This window comes from Rattus norvegicus, chromosome 7, assembly GCF_036323735.1.
Source record: "Rattus norvegicus strain BN/NHsdMcwi chromosome 7, GRCr8, whole genome shotgun sequence".
Taxonomy (NCBI): domain Eukaryota; kingdom Metazoa; phylum Chordata; class Mammalia; order Rodentia; family Muridae; genus Rattus; species Rattus norvegicus.
Window position 1 is genome coordinate 118,429,883 of NC_086025.1, and position 15,633 is coordinate 118,445,515.

The 15,633-nt window shown below is 44.2% G+C and overlaps 1 protein-coding gene across 2 annotated transcripts in view; it reads left to right on the forward strand.

Moving 5' to 3' along the window:
* The window catches only part of Atxn10 (ataxin 10), a 123,452-nt gene extending 108,367 nt beyond the window's left edge, over positions 1-15,085 (forward strand). The window contains exons 11-12 of one of the 2 annotated variants that reach the window (NM_133313.2): positions 14,160-14,347; positions 14,791-15,085. In NM_133313.2, the coding sequence (NP_579847.1) occupies positions 14,160-14,347; positions 14,791-14,793 (191 nt within the window). In that variant the 3' untranslated portion in view covers positions 14,794-15,085. Of the gene's footprint in view, positions 1-14,159 lie in introns of both variants that reach the window. The other variant, XM_063262941.1, reaches the window with a different exon arrangement.
* Positions 15,086-15,633: the final 548 nt, after the last annotated feature.

A 15,633-nucleotide genomic window follows, 5' to 3' on the forward strand; every position in this document is an offset into this window, starting at 1 on the left:
TTTGGCGTGGCAGTAAGTGTTATGCACAGAGGCACAATGGGCACATTCCTACTTAGCCTGCCAACCCTTTCTCTGGGGTGCAGGAGTGAACCAACCTTTGTTATATCTGGCTTCTCCTCCCCACAGGGTCCCCAGGCTGATTCTCACTTCTGTCGAATGCCAGTCTGTCTGTTGTTAGGGAGCATGCTCAGTCTATAGATGACAGCGTCTCACCATCCTTTAACCTGCCCAGAGGTGACAATGATCTGAGGACACAATTGTGTTTGTGGAGGAAGCACTGTGTAAGTGAGACAGAAGCCACTTGCTTGTATGTCCTGTATCCACCAAGTGCAAAGCTGTCTGGCCTTTGATACATACAACTCCTACTGTTATCCCTAAAAACTACCTAGGTCTGCTTTAAAGAACAAAATTTAGAACCAATGAGCTTTTTTCAGGCCTGCCAGACGGCTCATTGATAAAGACACTTGCCACCAAGTCTAGTGGTGTGAAAGTCATCCCTGGAACCAACATGGCAGAAGAAAACGAACACCTCTAGATTGTCCTCTGAAGTATGCACGCGCACACACAGACACAAAGAAAATGCTCTCTCTCGGTTTTTGAAACAGGTTCTCACGGCATCATCCTGGGGGTTGGGATCTTTTATGTGGGGCAGTCTGGCCTCAAACTCGCACACAGATCTGCCTACATTTGCCTCTCAAGTTCTGGAACCAAAGGCTCCTGTCACTATACCTGGCTAACAAGTGTTTTGGGCTTGTTTCATTTTTACGAACGTTTTTCTAAATTATATAGTCAGTATCCTGATGCATATCTGCACATTTCCCAGTTTCTCTACAGTGCAAAGAACACAGTGTGGTAGAGCAAGTTTTTTTTAAAGATTTATTTATTATAAATGTACACTGTAGCGGTCTTCAGACACAGCAGAGGAGAGCATCAGATCTCAGATCTCATTTCAGATGGTTGCGAGCCACCATGTGGTTGCTAGGATTTGAACTCAGGACCTCTGGAAGAGCAGTCGGTGCTCTTAAACCATTAAGCCATCTCTCCAACCCCTTAGAGCAAGTTTTTTAAGCCTCAGCTTTGTATTTTATAACTTTTATAACCAATAACACAAGTAGCAAGGCTGAAATGCCCTGGACAATGGCTGCCTTCAGTCACTGCGTCTGAGGAGCTGTTCTCTGGCACACACCTTTGCATCCTGTGTGATAAGGTTCACTGGGCCTTTCTCCATGCGACTCCACAAAAGCAGTGCTGCAGGTGCTGCATCCCTCTGAAGTAGTGCCCTGGGTCCTAGTCATCCAGAGGTGAAGCTCTGCCTTCAGACAAGCTGCAGAATCCAAGCTAGAGGGGTGTGGCCGCTGATGGACGCAGTCCAGAGAAGTTCCCCGCAGGCTTCGTCGCGTAAGAGCCATAATACTTAGATATCAGTTTCCCTACAGAGTTACTATTTTTTTCTCTTCTTGCATTAGCTTCCTGCATTTCAAACAAAGCTGACTGGATATGTTTAGGAAATGAATAACATGAAAATTGCTATTCTTAGATACCATTGCCATGAGAAACATGTTCTGGTAACCCTGAGTAATGGCCAGGATCTTTGTCTAAACTGACTTTAGCAGTAACAGGGGGCTCTGGACAACACATTGACGAACCATGGCCATTCAAAACTGTTAAATAGTAACTCACTGCCTTTTTATTTTTAAGGTCATCATTCTTAACAGGAAGTGTCACATTCTCTGTGCAGTTGTTATTCTAGGGCCAATGCATTAAAAGAGAAAATTTTACCTTGTTTGATCCTGTAAAGGGTTGAACATTCTCCTAGATTTCATTGAGCTGGCATTCATTAATTCCTTGTGACCAAATCACAGAAGCCAAGCCCTTAGACTTCTGAGTTGGGGAAGAAAGGCAGAAAACAGAAAGGGTGAGGGAGACCAATAGAGCAGTGTGGCAGCAGAGGAGAGGGACTGAGGGGATAAAGATTGAAATAATGGCTGAAAACATCCCATGTTGAATGAGAAAGACAAGAACATCTAAAAACTCGTTAACCTTTTCAATATAAAGTCCTTGCAGTTCAAGCATGAGGGACTGAGCTTGGATCCCCAGTCCCATATAAAAAGCCAGTTGCCTAAAATCCCTTTACAGGGAGACAAAGACCAGAGGATTCCTAGTGCTGGGTGCTCTAGCTGAATCTGCAAATCCAGGTTCAGTAAGGTGGAGTGCAACAGGAAGGTACCCTGTGTTGACGCTGGCTTCTGTGTGTACATATATGTGTACAAACATAGACTACACCCAAGCACAAAGAACAATTTTCAGTAGATTCATGATTGGATGTATTATAATAACACTTTTACAAAAACAACAGAGACTTTTAGAAGAAGCAGGAGGAGACTGTCTTGTCACCTGTAAGAACAGTCAACAAAAATTATTTGAAATTTTTTATCAGAAATCTTCAAAGTTATTCTTGAGGTGATGAGTTCATTGTGTGGAGGGACAGAGAAGATTACAGCCCTACCATCCAGAAGTACCTTGTCAGTCTTCAGAGCATGAGAAATTAAAATATTCCCAGAGAAATAAACTAAAGGAGTTTGTTCCTCGTTGCCTGACCTTGTCAACCTGTAGAATGAGGTTAGAGAGTACTTCTAGATGGAGCCTAGAAACCTCCACTTTCTCTTGTTTGATAAAACTTGTACCCAAAAGCAGCATTGGGAGGAAAGCTTATTTTGTTTATCCTTCCAGTTAGGGACCATTTTTGAAGGAAGCCCAGGCAGAAACTGAAGCAGAAGCTTTGGGGGACAGCTTACTGGCTTGCTCCTCATTGCTTGTCCAACTCGGACTGCCTGCCTAGAAATAACACCTGCCCTCAGTGGCCTGCACCCTCCCACATCAGTCAAGAAAATGTCACACAGACTTGCCCACAGGCCAGTCTTATGGAGGCATCGTCTCAGTTGAAATGCCCTCTTCCCACATGAGCCTGGTTTGTGTTGAGTTGATAACAACAAACAAACAAACAAATAAATAGCTAGCACACTGTGAAGGAATTAATTGATAAAGGTAAATCTTTCAGGTTTCACGACAGTAGTTTTGTTTTCTACATAATTTAAGACACTAATACATTTAAGAGAATTACTAGTGTATTGAGAGCCATACAATGTGGAAAGGGTTTTTTTTTGGTTGTTGTTGTTGGTTTTTGTTTTTTGGTTTTTTTTTTTTTTTTTTTTTTTTTTGCAGTAAAACTAAGTCAGTTGCAGTTGTAAAAGAATAGCTTTTTAAAAGTATATCACTTAAACCATTATAAACCAATATTTTTACCTTAGAATGTTAAAAAAAATCATACCCACAAATCTAAAGTATAAAATATACACAAAGAAAATAAAAAGAAATTCAAATTTTTCACCATAAAAATGAACTATACATAAAAGAACTAATGGCTAAGAAAGTCATAAACCTTACAGGAAACAGTAAAATGATATAATTGAATCCTTCCTTATTCATAACTACTTAAATATGAATGAGTCTCTTGTCAAGAGACTATTTCACTCAGTGGGTGAAATGTGGTGCAGTTACACTGTCTATAAGAGACTGTTTAGATTCAGAGGCAAACAAGGTTAAAAGCATGGATAAAAAATGAGTAAGCAAACAATTAATGAGAACTATGGTGGCTTACATCAGACAAAAGGCACTCACAGAAGGCTGTGAAGGACAAGATACATTGTAACAAAAATACAGCACAGCAAGAAAAGACACAAAATATAAAGTGACTGCGTAGGGAAAGCCACTTGCCACCAAACTTGAAGACCTGAGTTTATTTATTCCCTGAGATTCCTTTGGTATATGGAAAGACCCAACTCCAGCAAGTTGTCTTCTGACCTCCACACATGTGTGCACCCACACACATGCTAAAATAAATATAAAATGTTACAGATGGATATAAATATTTATATACCAAAAGCACATTAAAGTATGTGAATCAAGAACTGACAATCCTAATGAAAAAGCAAACAAGGTTTTTTCTTTTTTTTTTTTTTTTTTTTTTTTTGTTCTTTTTTTCGGAGCTGGGGACCGAACCCAGGGCCTTGCGCTTCCTAGGTAAGTGCTCTACCACTGAGCTAAATCCCCAGCCCCACAAGGTTTTTTCTTAATGGTTGTCTATTTCAGTGCCTGGCTCTGAGTAGTAGGTAGAATAGTCTGTCAGAAAATGAGGAAGCACAGAGAATTTGAATGATGTTCTATACCAACTGCATCTACAGTGTGTACAGATTGTAATGCATCCTTTATTTTCCCCAGATGCTTCTTGCAGCATTTTCCAGGGTAGACCCAGTAACATAGCATAAATTAACTCTCAGATTTTAAAAGATAATTAACACACACAGCTTTCATACCTGGATGAAGTCAGGTGACAAAAATAAAGTCCTAAGTTGGCTCTTTAAGCTGGGCAGTCTGTACCTACATGGACTATGAAAAGGGAGGAAAAACCTCAAATTACTAAAATCAGAAATGAGTTAAGAGTTTGTTTCTGAAATTCAGGGATGGTGCAACCTAAATTGGTCATATTGACAAATTACATTAACAGAACAAGTGAAAAGAATGTATGTCCAGTTCTCTCAGTGCAGATAAGGCATTCACCACCTTTGATATAAAAACCATCCCGCAAGCTAACATGCATTGTAGCTACCCCAACATAATAAAAACGGTGTACGAAGGTCATGGCATGCATCCCCTTCATTGCAGAAGACTGAACCCCTTTCCTGTAAGACAAGAGCAAAGCAAGGATGGCTCTCCCCCCACTTCTTGTGGGACATAGTTGCAGAACTTCTAGCCAATGCTACTAGGCTGGAAAGAATGAAGGGCATCCATGTTGGAAAGGAAGAAATGAACTGTCTGTCCAGTTGATTAGCTGCACATATAGAACACCCTTAAGGGTTCTAGACAACACTGTCGCAACTAATAATGATTCCACAAAATACTTACATATAGGCTCAGTGCATTAAAAACAGTTGCATTTCTTTATACTAGTGAACCTTGTGAAAAAGAAGCTGTTCCAATTACAGCATCATCATAAAGGAGAGAGAAATTACTTCAACCAAGCATGTGGCGAACTTACACGACAAAGGTGTTCTTGAAAGGAAGGTAATGTGTGAGGACATGGAAGCACACTCACACGTGCATGAACTGAAAGTCTTAATATTTCTCTCAGTGATTCCCAAATAGTAGTCAATCTTTAGATTTAGTGCAGCTCGCAGGAAGACCTGTTCTGAAGTTCATAGGATCTGGGGAACCATCAGGAATACTGTGCTGGAGTCCTCATGCTCCCCAATTATCCACCTGAGCCTCTTATGAAGATGAGCGTAAAGAAAGACATGAACTAATACAGTAGAATTCAGACCCAGAGATAAACCCTTGGTTATATGGTCACATAATTTTTGGCAAGGATGCCACAACTTTCCCATTGGAAATTTTCACTGTATTCAGCAAATAGTGCAAACAAAACACTCTTACAGAAATGGGGAATCTGAAGAGCTGGTGCAGGAGAATCACTTGAACCCAGAACTTGGAGTTCCTCCTGGATAGCAGCATGAGACCCATTGCAAAAAAAAAAAAAAAAGGAGCTCAAGAAGAATGTTGAGTGTGGCCCTTGCCTGTACTATACACCACAGAGCTAAAGACTGGATGCAGCCTAGGTGTCTGCCCAGAGGATGAATAGGAAAGCAAAATATGGTCTTTTTGTGTCATAGAATATTACTTGGCCTGAAAAAGAAAGCAGCTGCTATCACATGCTGTGATACAAATGAACCTTGAGGCCACAAAATAAGTCAGTACCCAAAAGACATGTGAGAGGTACTTAGAATAGTTGAAATCATGGAGACAGGAAGTAGAAAGGTGTTTGCTGGCAGCTTGGGAGGGGAAGAACACTGCTGCTTAATGGGTTCAAAGTTTCAGTCTTAGAGCATCAAAGGTTGTGGAGAGGGTGGGGAAGATGCCTCTGTGGGCAAGATGTCTGCTACACCAGCACAAACCTAACTGAAATGACATGCCTCAGACTCAGAGAGAGGCTAGATAGATAGATAGATAGATAAATAGATAGATAGATAGATAGATAGAGATGATAGAGATAGATAGAGATGATAAATAGAGATAGATAGATAGATAGATAGATAGATAGATAGAGATAGAGATAGATAGATATATAGATATATATAAAACTAGCACCATCCCTTGACCTCCACGTGTGAATGGACATGTAACACACACACACACACACACACACACACACACACACACGTCATAGAGTTGGGTCTAACATAATCATATTTAATACCACTGCGCTGTGCACAGAGGTGGTAAAGATGGTGTGACTCGTGTTTGACTGTAGTGAGAACTTGGAGAACAGAATGTAGCAGCTGTAACTGTAATTAATTCCCCCCCACAAGAGCAAAATATCTAATACTAAGAGACATAATATCAAAAGAACTTTAGAAATATAGTCACCACTACAACTTACATAACTTTAAAATAGTCTGAAGTGCTTATTGGCTCTTGTTTTCCTATCATGAATCTCTGTTGTAGGCTGTCCTTCAGTGGTTAAAGAGATGGAGCCCTGCCCCTCCCTGATAGGGAGGCAGGCTTGTAGGTTCCCGTGCAGAGAGACAGTTAGTGCAGCTCCCCAGCCACCGCCTCTTAATTATGTATCAGACACCTTTCTGCCTCATCCCATCGAAGTCTTCAGGCTCACTCCACTTCTCACTGCTGACTCCTGGAGGCTTTTGAGAGGGGGCAGGCCAGAAGCAACATATCAGCATGGCCACGTGACCCACAACCAGTCCCTCTTCCCCCCCAGGGGACTACTAATATCACCGAGGACAGTGGGTGCCAGATGCCCAGGCCCCCAGCATTCACAGGATGGGGTTTTTCTGGCTTGTTGCTGCCTGCCGTGTCTTGTCCTCTCTCAAATCCACCAGAAGCCCTTTGCTGTTTGTGTTCTTTAGTTAATCCTTCCCAGCTCAGAACTGTTTTTGACCCTTGGCTATACTTCATTAGTTCTGAAATGTCATTAGTGCTAGACCAACACTAATCTCCTATAATTTAGATGGGATAATTTAGTAGAAAAAGTATCTACTCCATTTTTGCATTTCATCTTGAAAAGTAGTTTATCAACTAGCTCTAAAAGTATTTTACAGAGACTGTTGGTCTGAATGCTAGCTGCAGGTTGGTGTTGTCCTTTGAGGTTTTTTTGTAGCGAAAGAAGCCCGTTTGAAGTCTCAGACTCAGTCATTCTTCCCTTCCTTAATGTCTAAGCAGGGCGTGAACCTCAGAGTGCCAGGAGGGAAGCGTGCCCTGCTTCTGGGGATTCAGCCCCCGTGGGCATGTATGGAAGCTCTCTGGCCTTGACAATGCATATGTCTGTCTTCACCACTCCTTATTGCCAGGCCACTGACCTCTGCAGTAGGGTGAGGACAGTCATAGGGTTAGTAGGTACCTAAAGCAGCTACAGCCGGTACCACCTTGGAAGTGAGCCTGCTGCTATCGTTTTATCATGATCTTTCCTGTCCTTTGCATACACCCTGGCCATTCCCCTCTCGGCCTTGGCATGTAGGCACGAGACACTGAAGAGACTTCTTCCCACAAAGCCTTGCCTGTGCTGGAAGTGTCAGTATTCTCTGATTGGATTCAGATACAGCAGCTTTTCTGATGTCTCCAGAGTTCTGTGCATTTTTTTTTTAAGATTTATTCATTTATTATACATAAGTACTCTGTAGCTGTCTTCAGATACTCCAGAAGGGGGCATCAGATCCCATTACAGATGGTTGTGAGCCACCATGTGGTTGCTGGGAATTGAACTCAAGACCTCTGGAAGAGCAGTCGGTGCTCTTAACCACTGAGCCATCTCTCCAGCCCAAGTTCTGTGCATTTTATAAGCATCTCCTCGCCCAGCACAGGGCTTGCTGTGTCTCTGCTCTGTCTGAGTTTTTCTTCCAGGCAATAAAGCTCAGCAAGGGCACTGTTATTGGGACCTGGGTACGACTGAAATCCTGGGCATTGTTTTCTTTAGAAGCCTAATATTGTCCGATCTGTTCCCATGGCAACAAGGATTAAGGTGGCTGTGCTTGGGTTGCACGTGTTCCTTAACATCGCAATACCCAAACCTGACGCAGGCCCTTAGCACGCTCTTGGGGCTAAATAGTTAAATCACTTAAGCTCTGTATACCAAAGGCCACAGCTCAGGTACAACCGGAGTCTGGCTGGTAAGCAACACACACTTTCCAAGAGTGAGGGAGCAGGGGGGACGGACACCCCCAGTGGGCTCCAGGACACTGTTCGTCTGCCCCGTGTTGAGTGAGTGTATGTGCTGGACACTTCTCAGTGTGCTGCATGCAGCAGCCCCTTTAGTCTCAGAAGTGACGTCAGAGTGCTGCCCCAAATACAAATGGAACCACTTGTGGCCCCAAAGCCCTTTGGTGTGGTCTGGGTTAGAAGTGGTATTGGTTGTTTCTGATCCTGAAACCTGTAGTGTGATAGGGATGCCAGACTGTGCCTGCTTTGTACCACGCTCTGCTTTGAAGTGGGTAGTAAAAAGGATTCCAGAATATGTAATGTACAAAATTAGTTTCAGTGCTCTAAGATCCTTCACCACCAAAACCCCGTGAAGACAAGGTACCTGTGAGCACAGCCCTTGCTCGCCACAGAAGCATTTGGAGTGGGCTGCGCATAAGATGACTGCCTGGCAGGGAGAATGTCATCTTCCCATGACTTCATTGCCAGCTGGATGGGCCCACAGTATGTTTTCTCTCTCATCTTGAATGCTGGATGGTGTGCATCTGGGATTGAAGGAGAAGGCCCGGAACCCAGCCAGGGTCCAGACAGAGGGCGGTATGTGGCTTGGTTCCCCACCCTGCCCACAGATGCTATCAGGAAGTGAGAGCTTTCATAAGGTGGGGAGATGTGTGGGCTTCGAGGAGGAACCCTTGAAACAGTATCTCACCTCATCTTTAAAGGTCACTCTAGGAAAAGTAAGTTGTGTGTTGTAAAGATAGTAAATGTGCCCTTCCTTTCTTAAGTGTCGGTGTGGGTTGTGCACAGAGGAGCAAGTCTCCAGTGAGAGTGCTGTTCAGGTAGTTCAGCGCTCTGCGGTATCGCACATCTCTGTGAGATTTCTTTCTGTCTCTCTTGTGGCTGAGGACAGGAACAGTGCCTAGCATCTGAGGAGTGGTAGTCCTGAGGTGCTTTTCCCCCTGTATAGGCAGAAGCTACCTGCTATTTGTAGCAAGTATTAAGAACACATATCCTGTATTCTTCATATTGTGACCTATAATTCACAAATGTGATTTTTTTTTCTTTCCCACCCTCTTTTATTTGTTCTCCCATTTTGCCACTTTCGGCATCGGCAGTGAGCCATTAATTAGTAAGGTAGAGGGTATGCTCATGTGATTTGAGCTGTGATTTGTTAGATGACATTAGGACAATGGGCTGCAAACCATGAAACAGCACATGTACCACTCACTGAAGCTTGGAGCACAGATGTTCCCTTGTCTTAAAATAGGAACTGCAGAAGAACATTCAATTCCAGATAGTCCGACAGCTTAGAGCAGTGTTGGGGCCAGTGTGGGTGGTTTACGGTGGTAATTGCATACACTGTTTTCAGCACCATGCAAGGAGCTCTGGAGGATCTGTCCCCACTAAGCCTTCCTCTGTACTTTCTGAATGGCAACAGTATTTAGTGAATGAGTTTTGGTAACCAAAGACAATGATAAAAGTTAACAGTGATGTAAATGTTCTCTATAATGAGAGCAACAGAAATATCTCTGATGTCTAGGCATGGTTGGCCTGCGCAGAGAAACCTATGGCTCTGTGGAAGAATAGACACTTTGTTCCTGGCCTGTACCCCTGTGTTCTGCCTGTTTTGTATGAAGGAAATAAGCACACTTGTTTGTAGTAGTGTCAAGCATTTCCAGAGCAATTTTATAAGGCTGCTCCAAAGACTCAGGTTGCAGTTTGAAAGGGTGTCAGTTACTGTGATGCAGGGTTAGGTGTTTGTCGTTCAGTTTGAAAGGGTGTCAGTTACTGTGATGCAGGGTTAGGTGTTTGTCGTTCACTCTGGTCCTCAGGAAATTTCTTCGCGGCGTGTTCGTAAAGGCCCTCATGGAAGCTTGTCTCATGGACTGACTCCTTTCTCACAGTGCAGTTGATTAGAGGATCTCCATCCTGCTCTCTGCCGCTGCAAAGCTGTCTGCACGGAAATCCCATTCCCTCACTGACTCACTGTCTAAAATAGCTTTTCAACATACTATGTAGGTAAAGATGAACTATGATGTGACCTACATAAACAGGTATGTGAAGTCCACGTATATCCCAAAATTCATGTAAAAAGCTTTAACATTTAAATTGCTATCAATGAAATGTAAGTTTTCCAAACCCAGACTCTCAACAGCTCCTTGTTTATTGGTTTCTTGCTTACCTAAGGCCACAGGATAACCGGTGAATGCCTGTAGCCTGTAGCCAGATGCCTGTCTTATCAGATAGCACTTGAACTCAGTTGATATATTTAAAGTTGACTTGTCCGTAAGTCTGCTGGTTGGTACTAAGTTGTTCGTGAAGTTTTACCTACAGTTTTCTGCCCTACTAATGCCGAGCCACCTAAGCTGTTTACAGCTTCAGGCGTCGTGTGGACCCACAGAGTACCCAGCTGCACAGGTGTTCTCCCTCCCCTTCCTGGTGCAGCAGCAGCAGCATTTGTGCTAACTGCCACTGTGGTCTCTGTGGCCTGGGCCACAATGCCAGTGTTGTGAGAAGAGCTGCAGCGCTGATTGCAGCCCTTTCATGGCAGTTTTGCGACAAACAGGCTCATGCCTTCTATTTGTAGTAGCTATGGAAACAGGAGAAGCGCTCTCTCTGGAGCTAAGCATACAATAAAAGACTTCAAGTGTTGGTAGGATTAGAGACTTTAGAAGATGTTGAATTTTCTCCCCCACTCTTTCTTGTTCTCCGTTCCTTTACAGAGAGAACAAGGGGGCAATGTGAATATTAACTGGGACTTGTTTTGATCTCCCTTGTGACACTTAAGACTGTGTAGGTCTCCACTGACTACTCAGGCCTTTCACCACACACTGACAAGGAGTGTATGCATATTCATGGCCCAGGGCTATGGATCAGACAGCTCTTAAGACCGTGTTTTACAGTGTTCTCTTTTCTGTTCCAATCTTCTGAAAGGCTACTTTCTTTTTGTCATGTATGAGTACTGAGTTCTGGTCAGATAGGAAGGAGTAAGTTTGGGTGCTCTTGCACAGTAGGGTGACTAGTTAACACCTTAAGTTTCAATAAGTTGAATGTTTTCATCATAAAGAAATAGTAATGTTAGTGCTAACAGCATTGCTTAGTGAGTAAAGGTGTTTGCAAGCATGGCAACCTGAGTTTGATCCCAGAACCACATAGAAGTGACTGGACCCATGGAGCCCAGCTAGCTCAGGTGTTCTTAGCTCCTCCCCCTTCCTAGGACAGTAGCAGGCACCAGCGCAGCACTGCTACTGTGCTCACTGTGGCTGAGGTCACAACACCAGAGTGTTCTGCAGAAATGCTTACCTCCACACAGGCAGCATGGGACACATGCTTCCCACACACATATGTTATGCACGTGTACCCATGTGCATACACAGTAAAAAAGGGGAAAAAGAGCCAGCAGGGTGGCTCATTGCAGGTAAAGGCACTTGCTTTGCAAGCCCATCAGTGTGAGCCCGAGTTCCAGAAGGGAACAGATTCCACAGAGTCATTCTTTGACCTCTACAGTACAGTTAGACGACAGGAACTGGTGCTGGTACTTCTCACTGATGTCTGGTTTCCTGGCTGCTGAGGTGTGGGTTCCAGGATGTTCTTGTGACTGTGGTTCTCTCCACCCTCCACTGCTTACACTTCCACATCTTGGCACTTTCACCAATTTTAGAAACAACATAATGAATGTCTTTGCTCTTTGGCCTTCAAGGCCCTTTGATTGCAGGCACTCTTAGAAAAGTCTTAGCAACCCCAAGTTTCTTCAAGTTCACTTATCTTTAAGTTAATAGCCAGAAAGTTCCAGAAAAGAGGCGATGCCTTGCCTCTGTCATTTAAAGCAGGGAGTCTGCCTGTGACCCACCCCCACCTCCAGCCTTATACACTGTCTTTAAGTTTACACCACAGACAGTTGCTTCTTTAGCCCTTCTCCTCATTGCTGCTTCCTCTTCTCTATAAAAAGGGAAAGATGAGTTTGTATACTGATAGTGTCAACTTAGGAGTACACAGAGTCACAGCAAATAATTTGTCCAGAAATTACTTCTCGTGTTGGAAATGTCTGGCACCACAAATGTTATTTTTATTTTCTATTATAGCGCAGAGTGGGGACTCAGCGGCCATGGAAAGGGGGGAATGCAAATCTGGGTTTTATTTCATAGTCTGTGGGATTCGGTGTTCAGAAAAGAAGCAGAGCCTTCTAAAGGAGCTGGGCCTCGTTGTGACGGATGGCAAACAGATTGCCAGGTGAAAACTGTGTCCTGCAAGGTGGAGACAAGCAGCCTCTACATCCGCTGGCAAGCACAGTGACTGTTCTTTGCCTTCGGAAACACTCAGTCATTGATACCCTCAAGTGGTTTCAGTGATAAACCTTCAAAGACCAACAGATCGTTCATTCATCCATCCTTTCAAAACTACTAAGTAGGACTCCTCTCTATGCCAGGCCTGTGCAGACCCCATAGTCTCACAGACACAAGCCCAGCCCTATACTGAAGATTGAAGAGAGGCCAGCCAGAGAAAGGGTCGTGATTAGGTAGAGGTTGGCCTGAGGTGGTATAGAAGGGCTTGACAGTGCTATAAACCAGGGCTGGGTGATAAAGGCAGGACAGCACAACCTTTGAAAAGCCTGCCAGTGCCCCTTGATCATATAGTACCCTGGTGCTTTTAATGCTTAGGTCTTTGTAGTGAGTAGGTTCAAGTTTTACTTTCCTGTACGGTTTACTGAACCTAGAGAGAAACAGTTTAATTCATTTTTTAAGTACTGTAAGGAAAGTCCCCACCTTTATTAATTCTGACACCTTCTCTTGAATTTCACTTCTAATTGGAAATCTAGAAGTGTCTCAGAACCAGTCTTTTTGCCAGAGAAGCCTAAGGCAGAACCAGAAGCTTGGTCCAACGCCTTTTAGAGCCACATGTACCCTGCTCTGCCTCTGGAACTGCGTGAGTGTGTGTATCTAACGACTGTCAGGAGAGGATCCTCCTTTTGTATGTGCTAGGAAGCAAAGCCATGACCCGGTGAACGCTGTTCTGTGCAAGCACACTGCATGGCTGTGCTCTGTCCCCAGCCCTCCAGGTTTGATTATTCTGACTCTATTGATCATGAGCAGAAAGGCCTATTTCTCTGAAAATATATTTATATTAGCATAGGCTGCCTCGGTTCCTTCTGGAGCAGATTGAAGAGGGGAAAAGCCTGTTCTCAGTAGTGTCTGTCATACAGGATGCTGTGTAGTAGCAGTTCTCAGTTCTCATGAGCTTTACACAGCTCCTAGCACCCACATCATCATGAATAATGCAGTGATGTGACCCTAGCTTCTGTCGGAGGTGGGGAGACCATGCAAGACATTTCATTGCGGGCCTGGGTATGGGAGCCAGAGAGGGTCGTGTGCTTTCAGAGCATGAGTGTTTCACACTGGACCTAGCAAATCCTTCACAGCTGAGGCTTTGTCTCTAAAATACTGAATGAGAGAAATTCCGTGGTGACTCCTAGGAAACCATTCTTACCGATAACTGCACTTTAAACAGAACAAGTTTCCTGTCTGATTTTTTTCCCAGCGCCTCTGACTTGTCTGCAGAGCTCCTCTTGTCCTTTCTGAGTGACTTGACATAATGCCCAGGAGTGTGCATATGTACTGCTGTGTTCATAAACCTCAGAGTGGCTGCTCTGGGCTTTTGTCCCTCTGTGTGTGTGTGTGTGTGTGTGTGTGTGTGTGTGTGTGTGTGTGTGTGTGTGTGTGTGATCACATGCTGGACCCACAAGCGCACGTGCACTTCTACAGCTTTTAAAATGATTTTCTCGTTGAGTGCAGATTTATTTTCTACCTCTCTAGAAGATCTCATCAGTATTCTTGCACACTTCCACTGTGAGTTATAAAAACAAGGAAGTTTTCTGTTAAATTCCTTCACTCTGGCTCCAGTTATGATGCAGTGGGTGGTGTATGCCGTGCGAAATCTCACTGAAGACAACAGCCAAAACCAAGATTTCATTGCCAAGATGGAGGAGCAGGGGTTGGCAGATGCGTCCCTACTGAAGAAGATGGGCTTTGAGGTTGAGAAGAGTGGGGACAAACTGATTCTGAAGTCCAATAATGACATCCCCCCACCTGTGAGTACCCTCTGTAAGCTGTCCCCAGTCCCTCCCAGAAAGCTGTCCCTGCAACCCTGTGACCTTGGAAGTGAAAGGTCTTTGTAGGGAACATGGAAGACAAGAGAAGCTGCCTTCTGACGTTACCGGCAGCAGTGACTAGCACTGCAGTAACTCTATGGTCAGGTCTGTGATGTCATTTCCTTAGAACTACAGCTCGCGCAGAGCACAGCATACAAACGAGGCTGAAATGGATCCACTGCAGAAGCAAGTTCCTGACCAGAACCAGGCTTTCCTTTAGGGAGCAGAGGTCACTGCATTGGCTCGTGTGCTGATGCATACGACCTCTAAGGCTCTCCCAGTTCCCCGTGAGCATGCTGAATGCAGAGCTCTGCGCTCCCCCGTCTGATGTTCTTGTAAGTAGATGTGCTGTGTCTATGACGCTGTTTCTGTTTTTTCCTTAGTGAATGCCCTCTTCGTCTGAACACACTCAGATTCCATCTCACGGACCTCTCGTCTCTGCGGTGTATGAACTCAGAAGTATCGGAAGTGTAGGCGCCGATGCGGGGCCTCCCGTCAGTTCTTTAGAATTAATGTGTGTAAGCTACAAGTGAGCGTTTTCTTTAGTTCTCTGCAGTGAGTATCACTGTCTGCCTCACCTTTGTTCCTCTGGGTGGGACTCTTCCCAGTCATATGCATTGTGCTTACTGTCGTAGTGAGTAATAAACGTTTTTGTGGGCACAGCCCTCACTCGGCAAAGACTAGGACCCTTGATTGGATTCTGTCCGTCCTCTCAGATGGCAAGTGTGCTCCATCCCTTTGATTCTCCTCTTCTCACTGGATTTCTGAACTCTGGCGGGCACTTGAAGTAAGTTTCTCACTGTGATTAATTCTACCAATCTCTTTTCTCCCCATCTGCCTTTCCAAAACATTGACATGACTCATTTCCAGTTAATTAATTTGAGAACCCTCCCTCTTCATTCGATGCACTGCTGCTGTCACTGAGCCCTGAGCTTTGGAACCTAGAAAGGCGTGAGAATGGGGGAAAGACCCTGTGGCCATTAACCGTTTGCATCCCCGGTAGACCAGAGTTAAGGACTCCATATTCTAGCAATGCTGACGTCTTTCCTGTATTCATGCTTTCTGACACAGAGCGGAATATTTTAGTTTCTATTTGACGTGCATTGCCTTTAGTGTGCTGTGCCTCATGTGAAAGGGACGACCATATCCTCTTCTGCTTAAAAGGGTGGCTGTCACAAAGACCACTCTGTTTTAGCCCTCTTGCCATAAGCACAAAGGTAATCTAG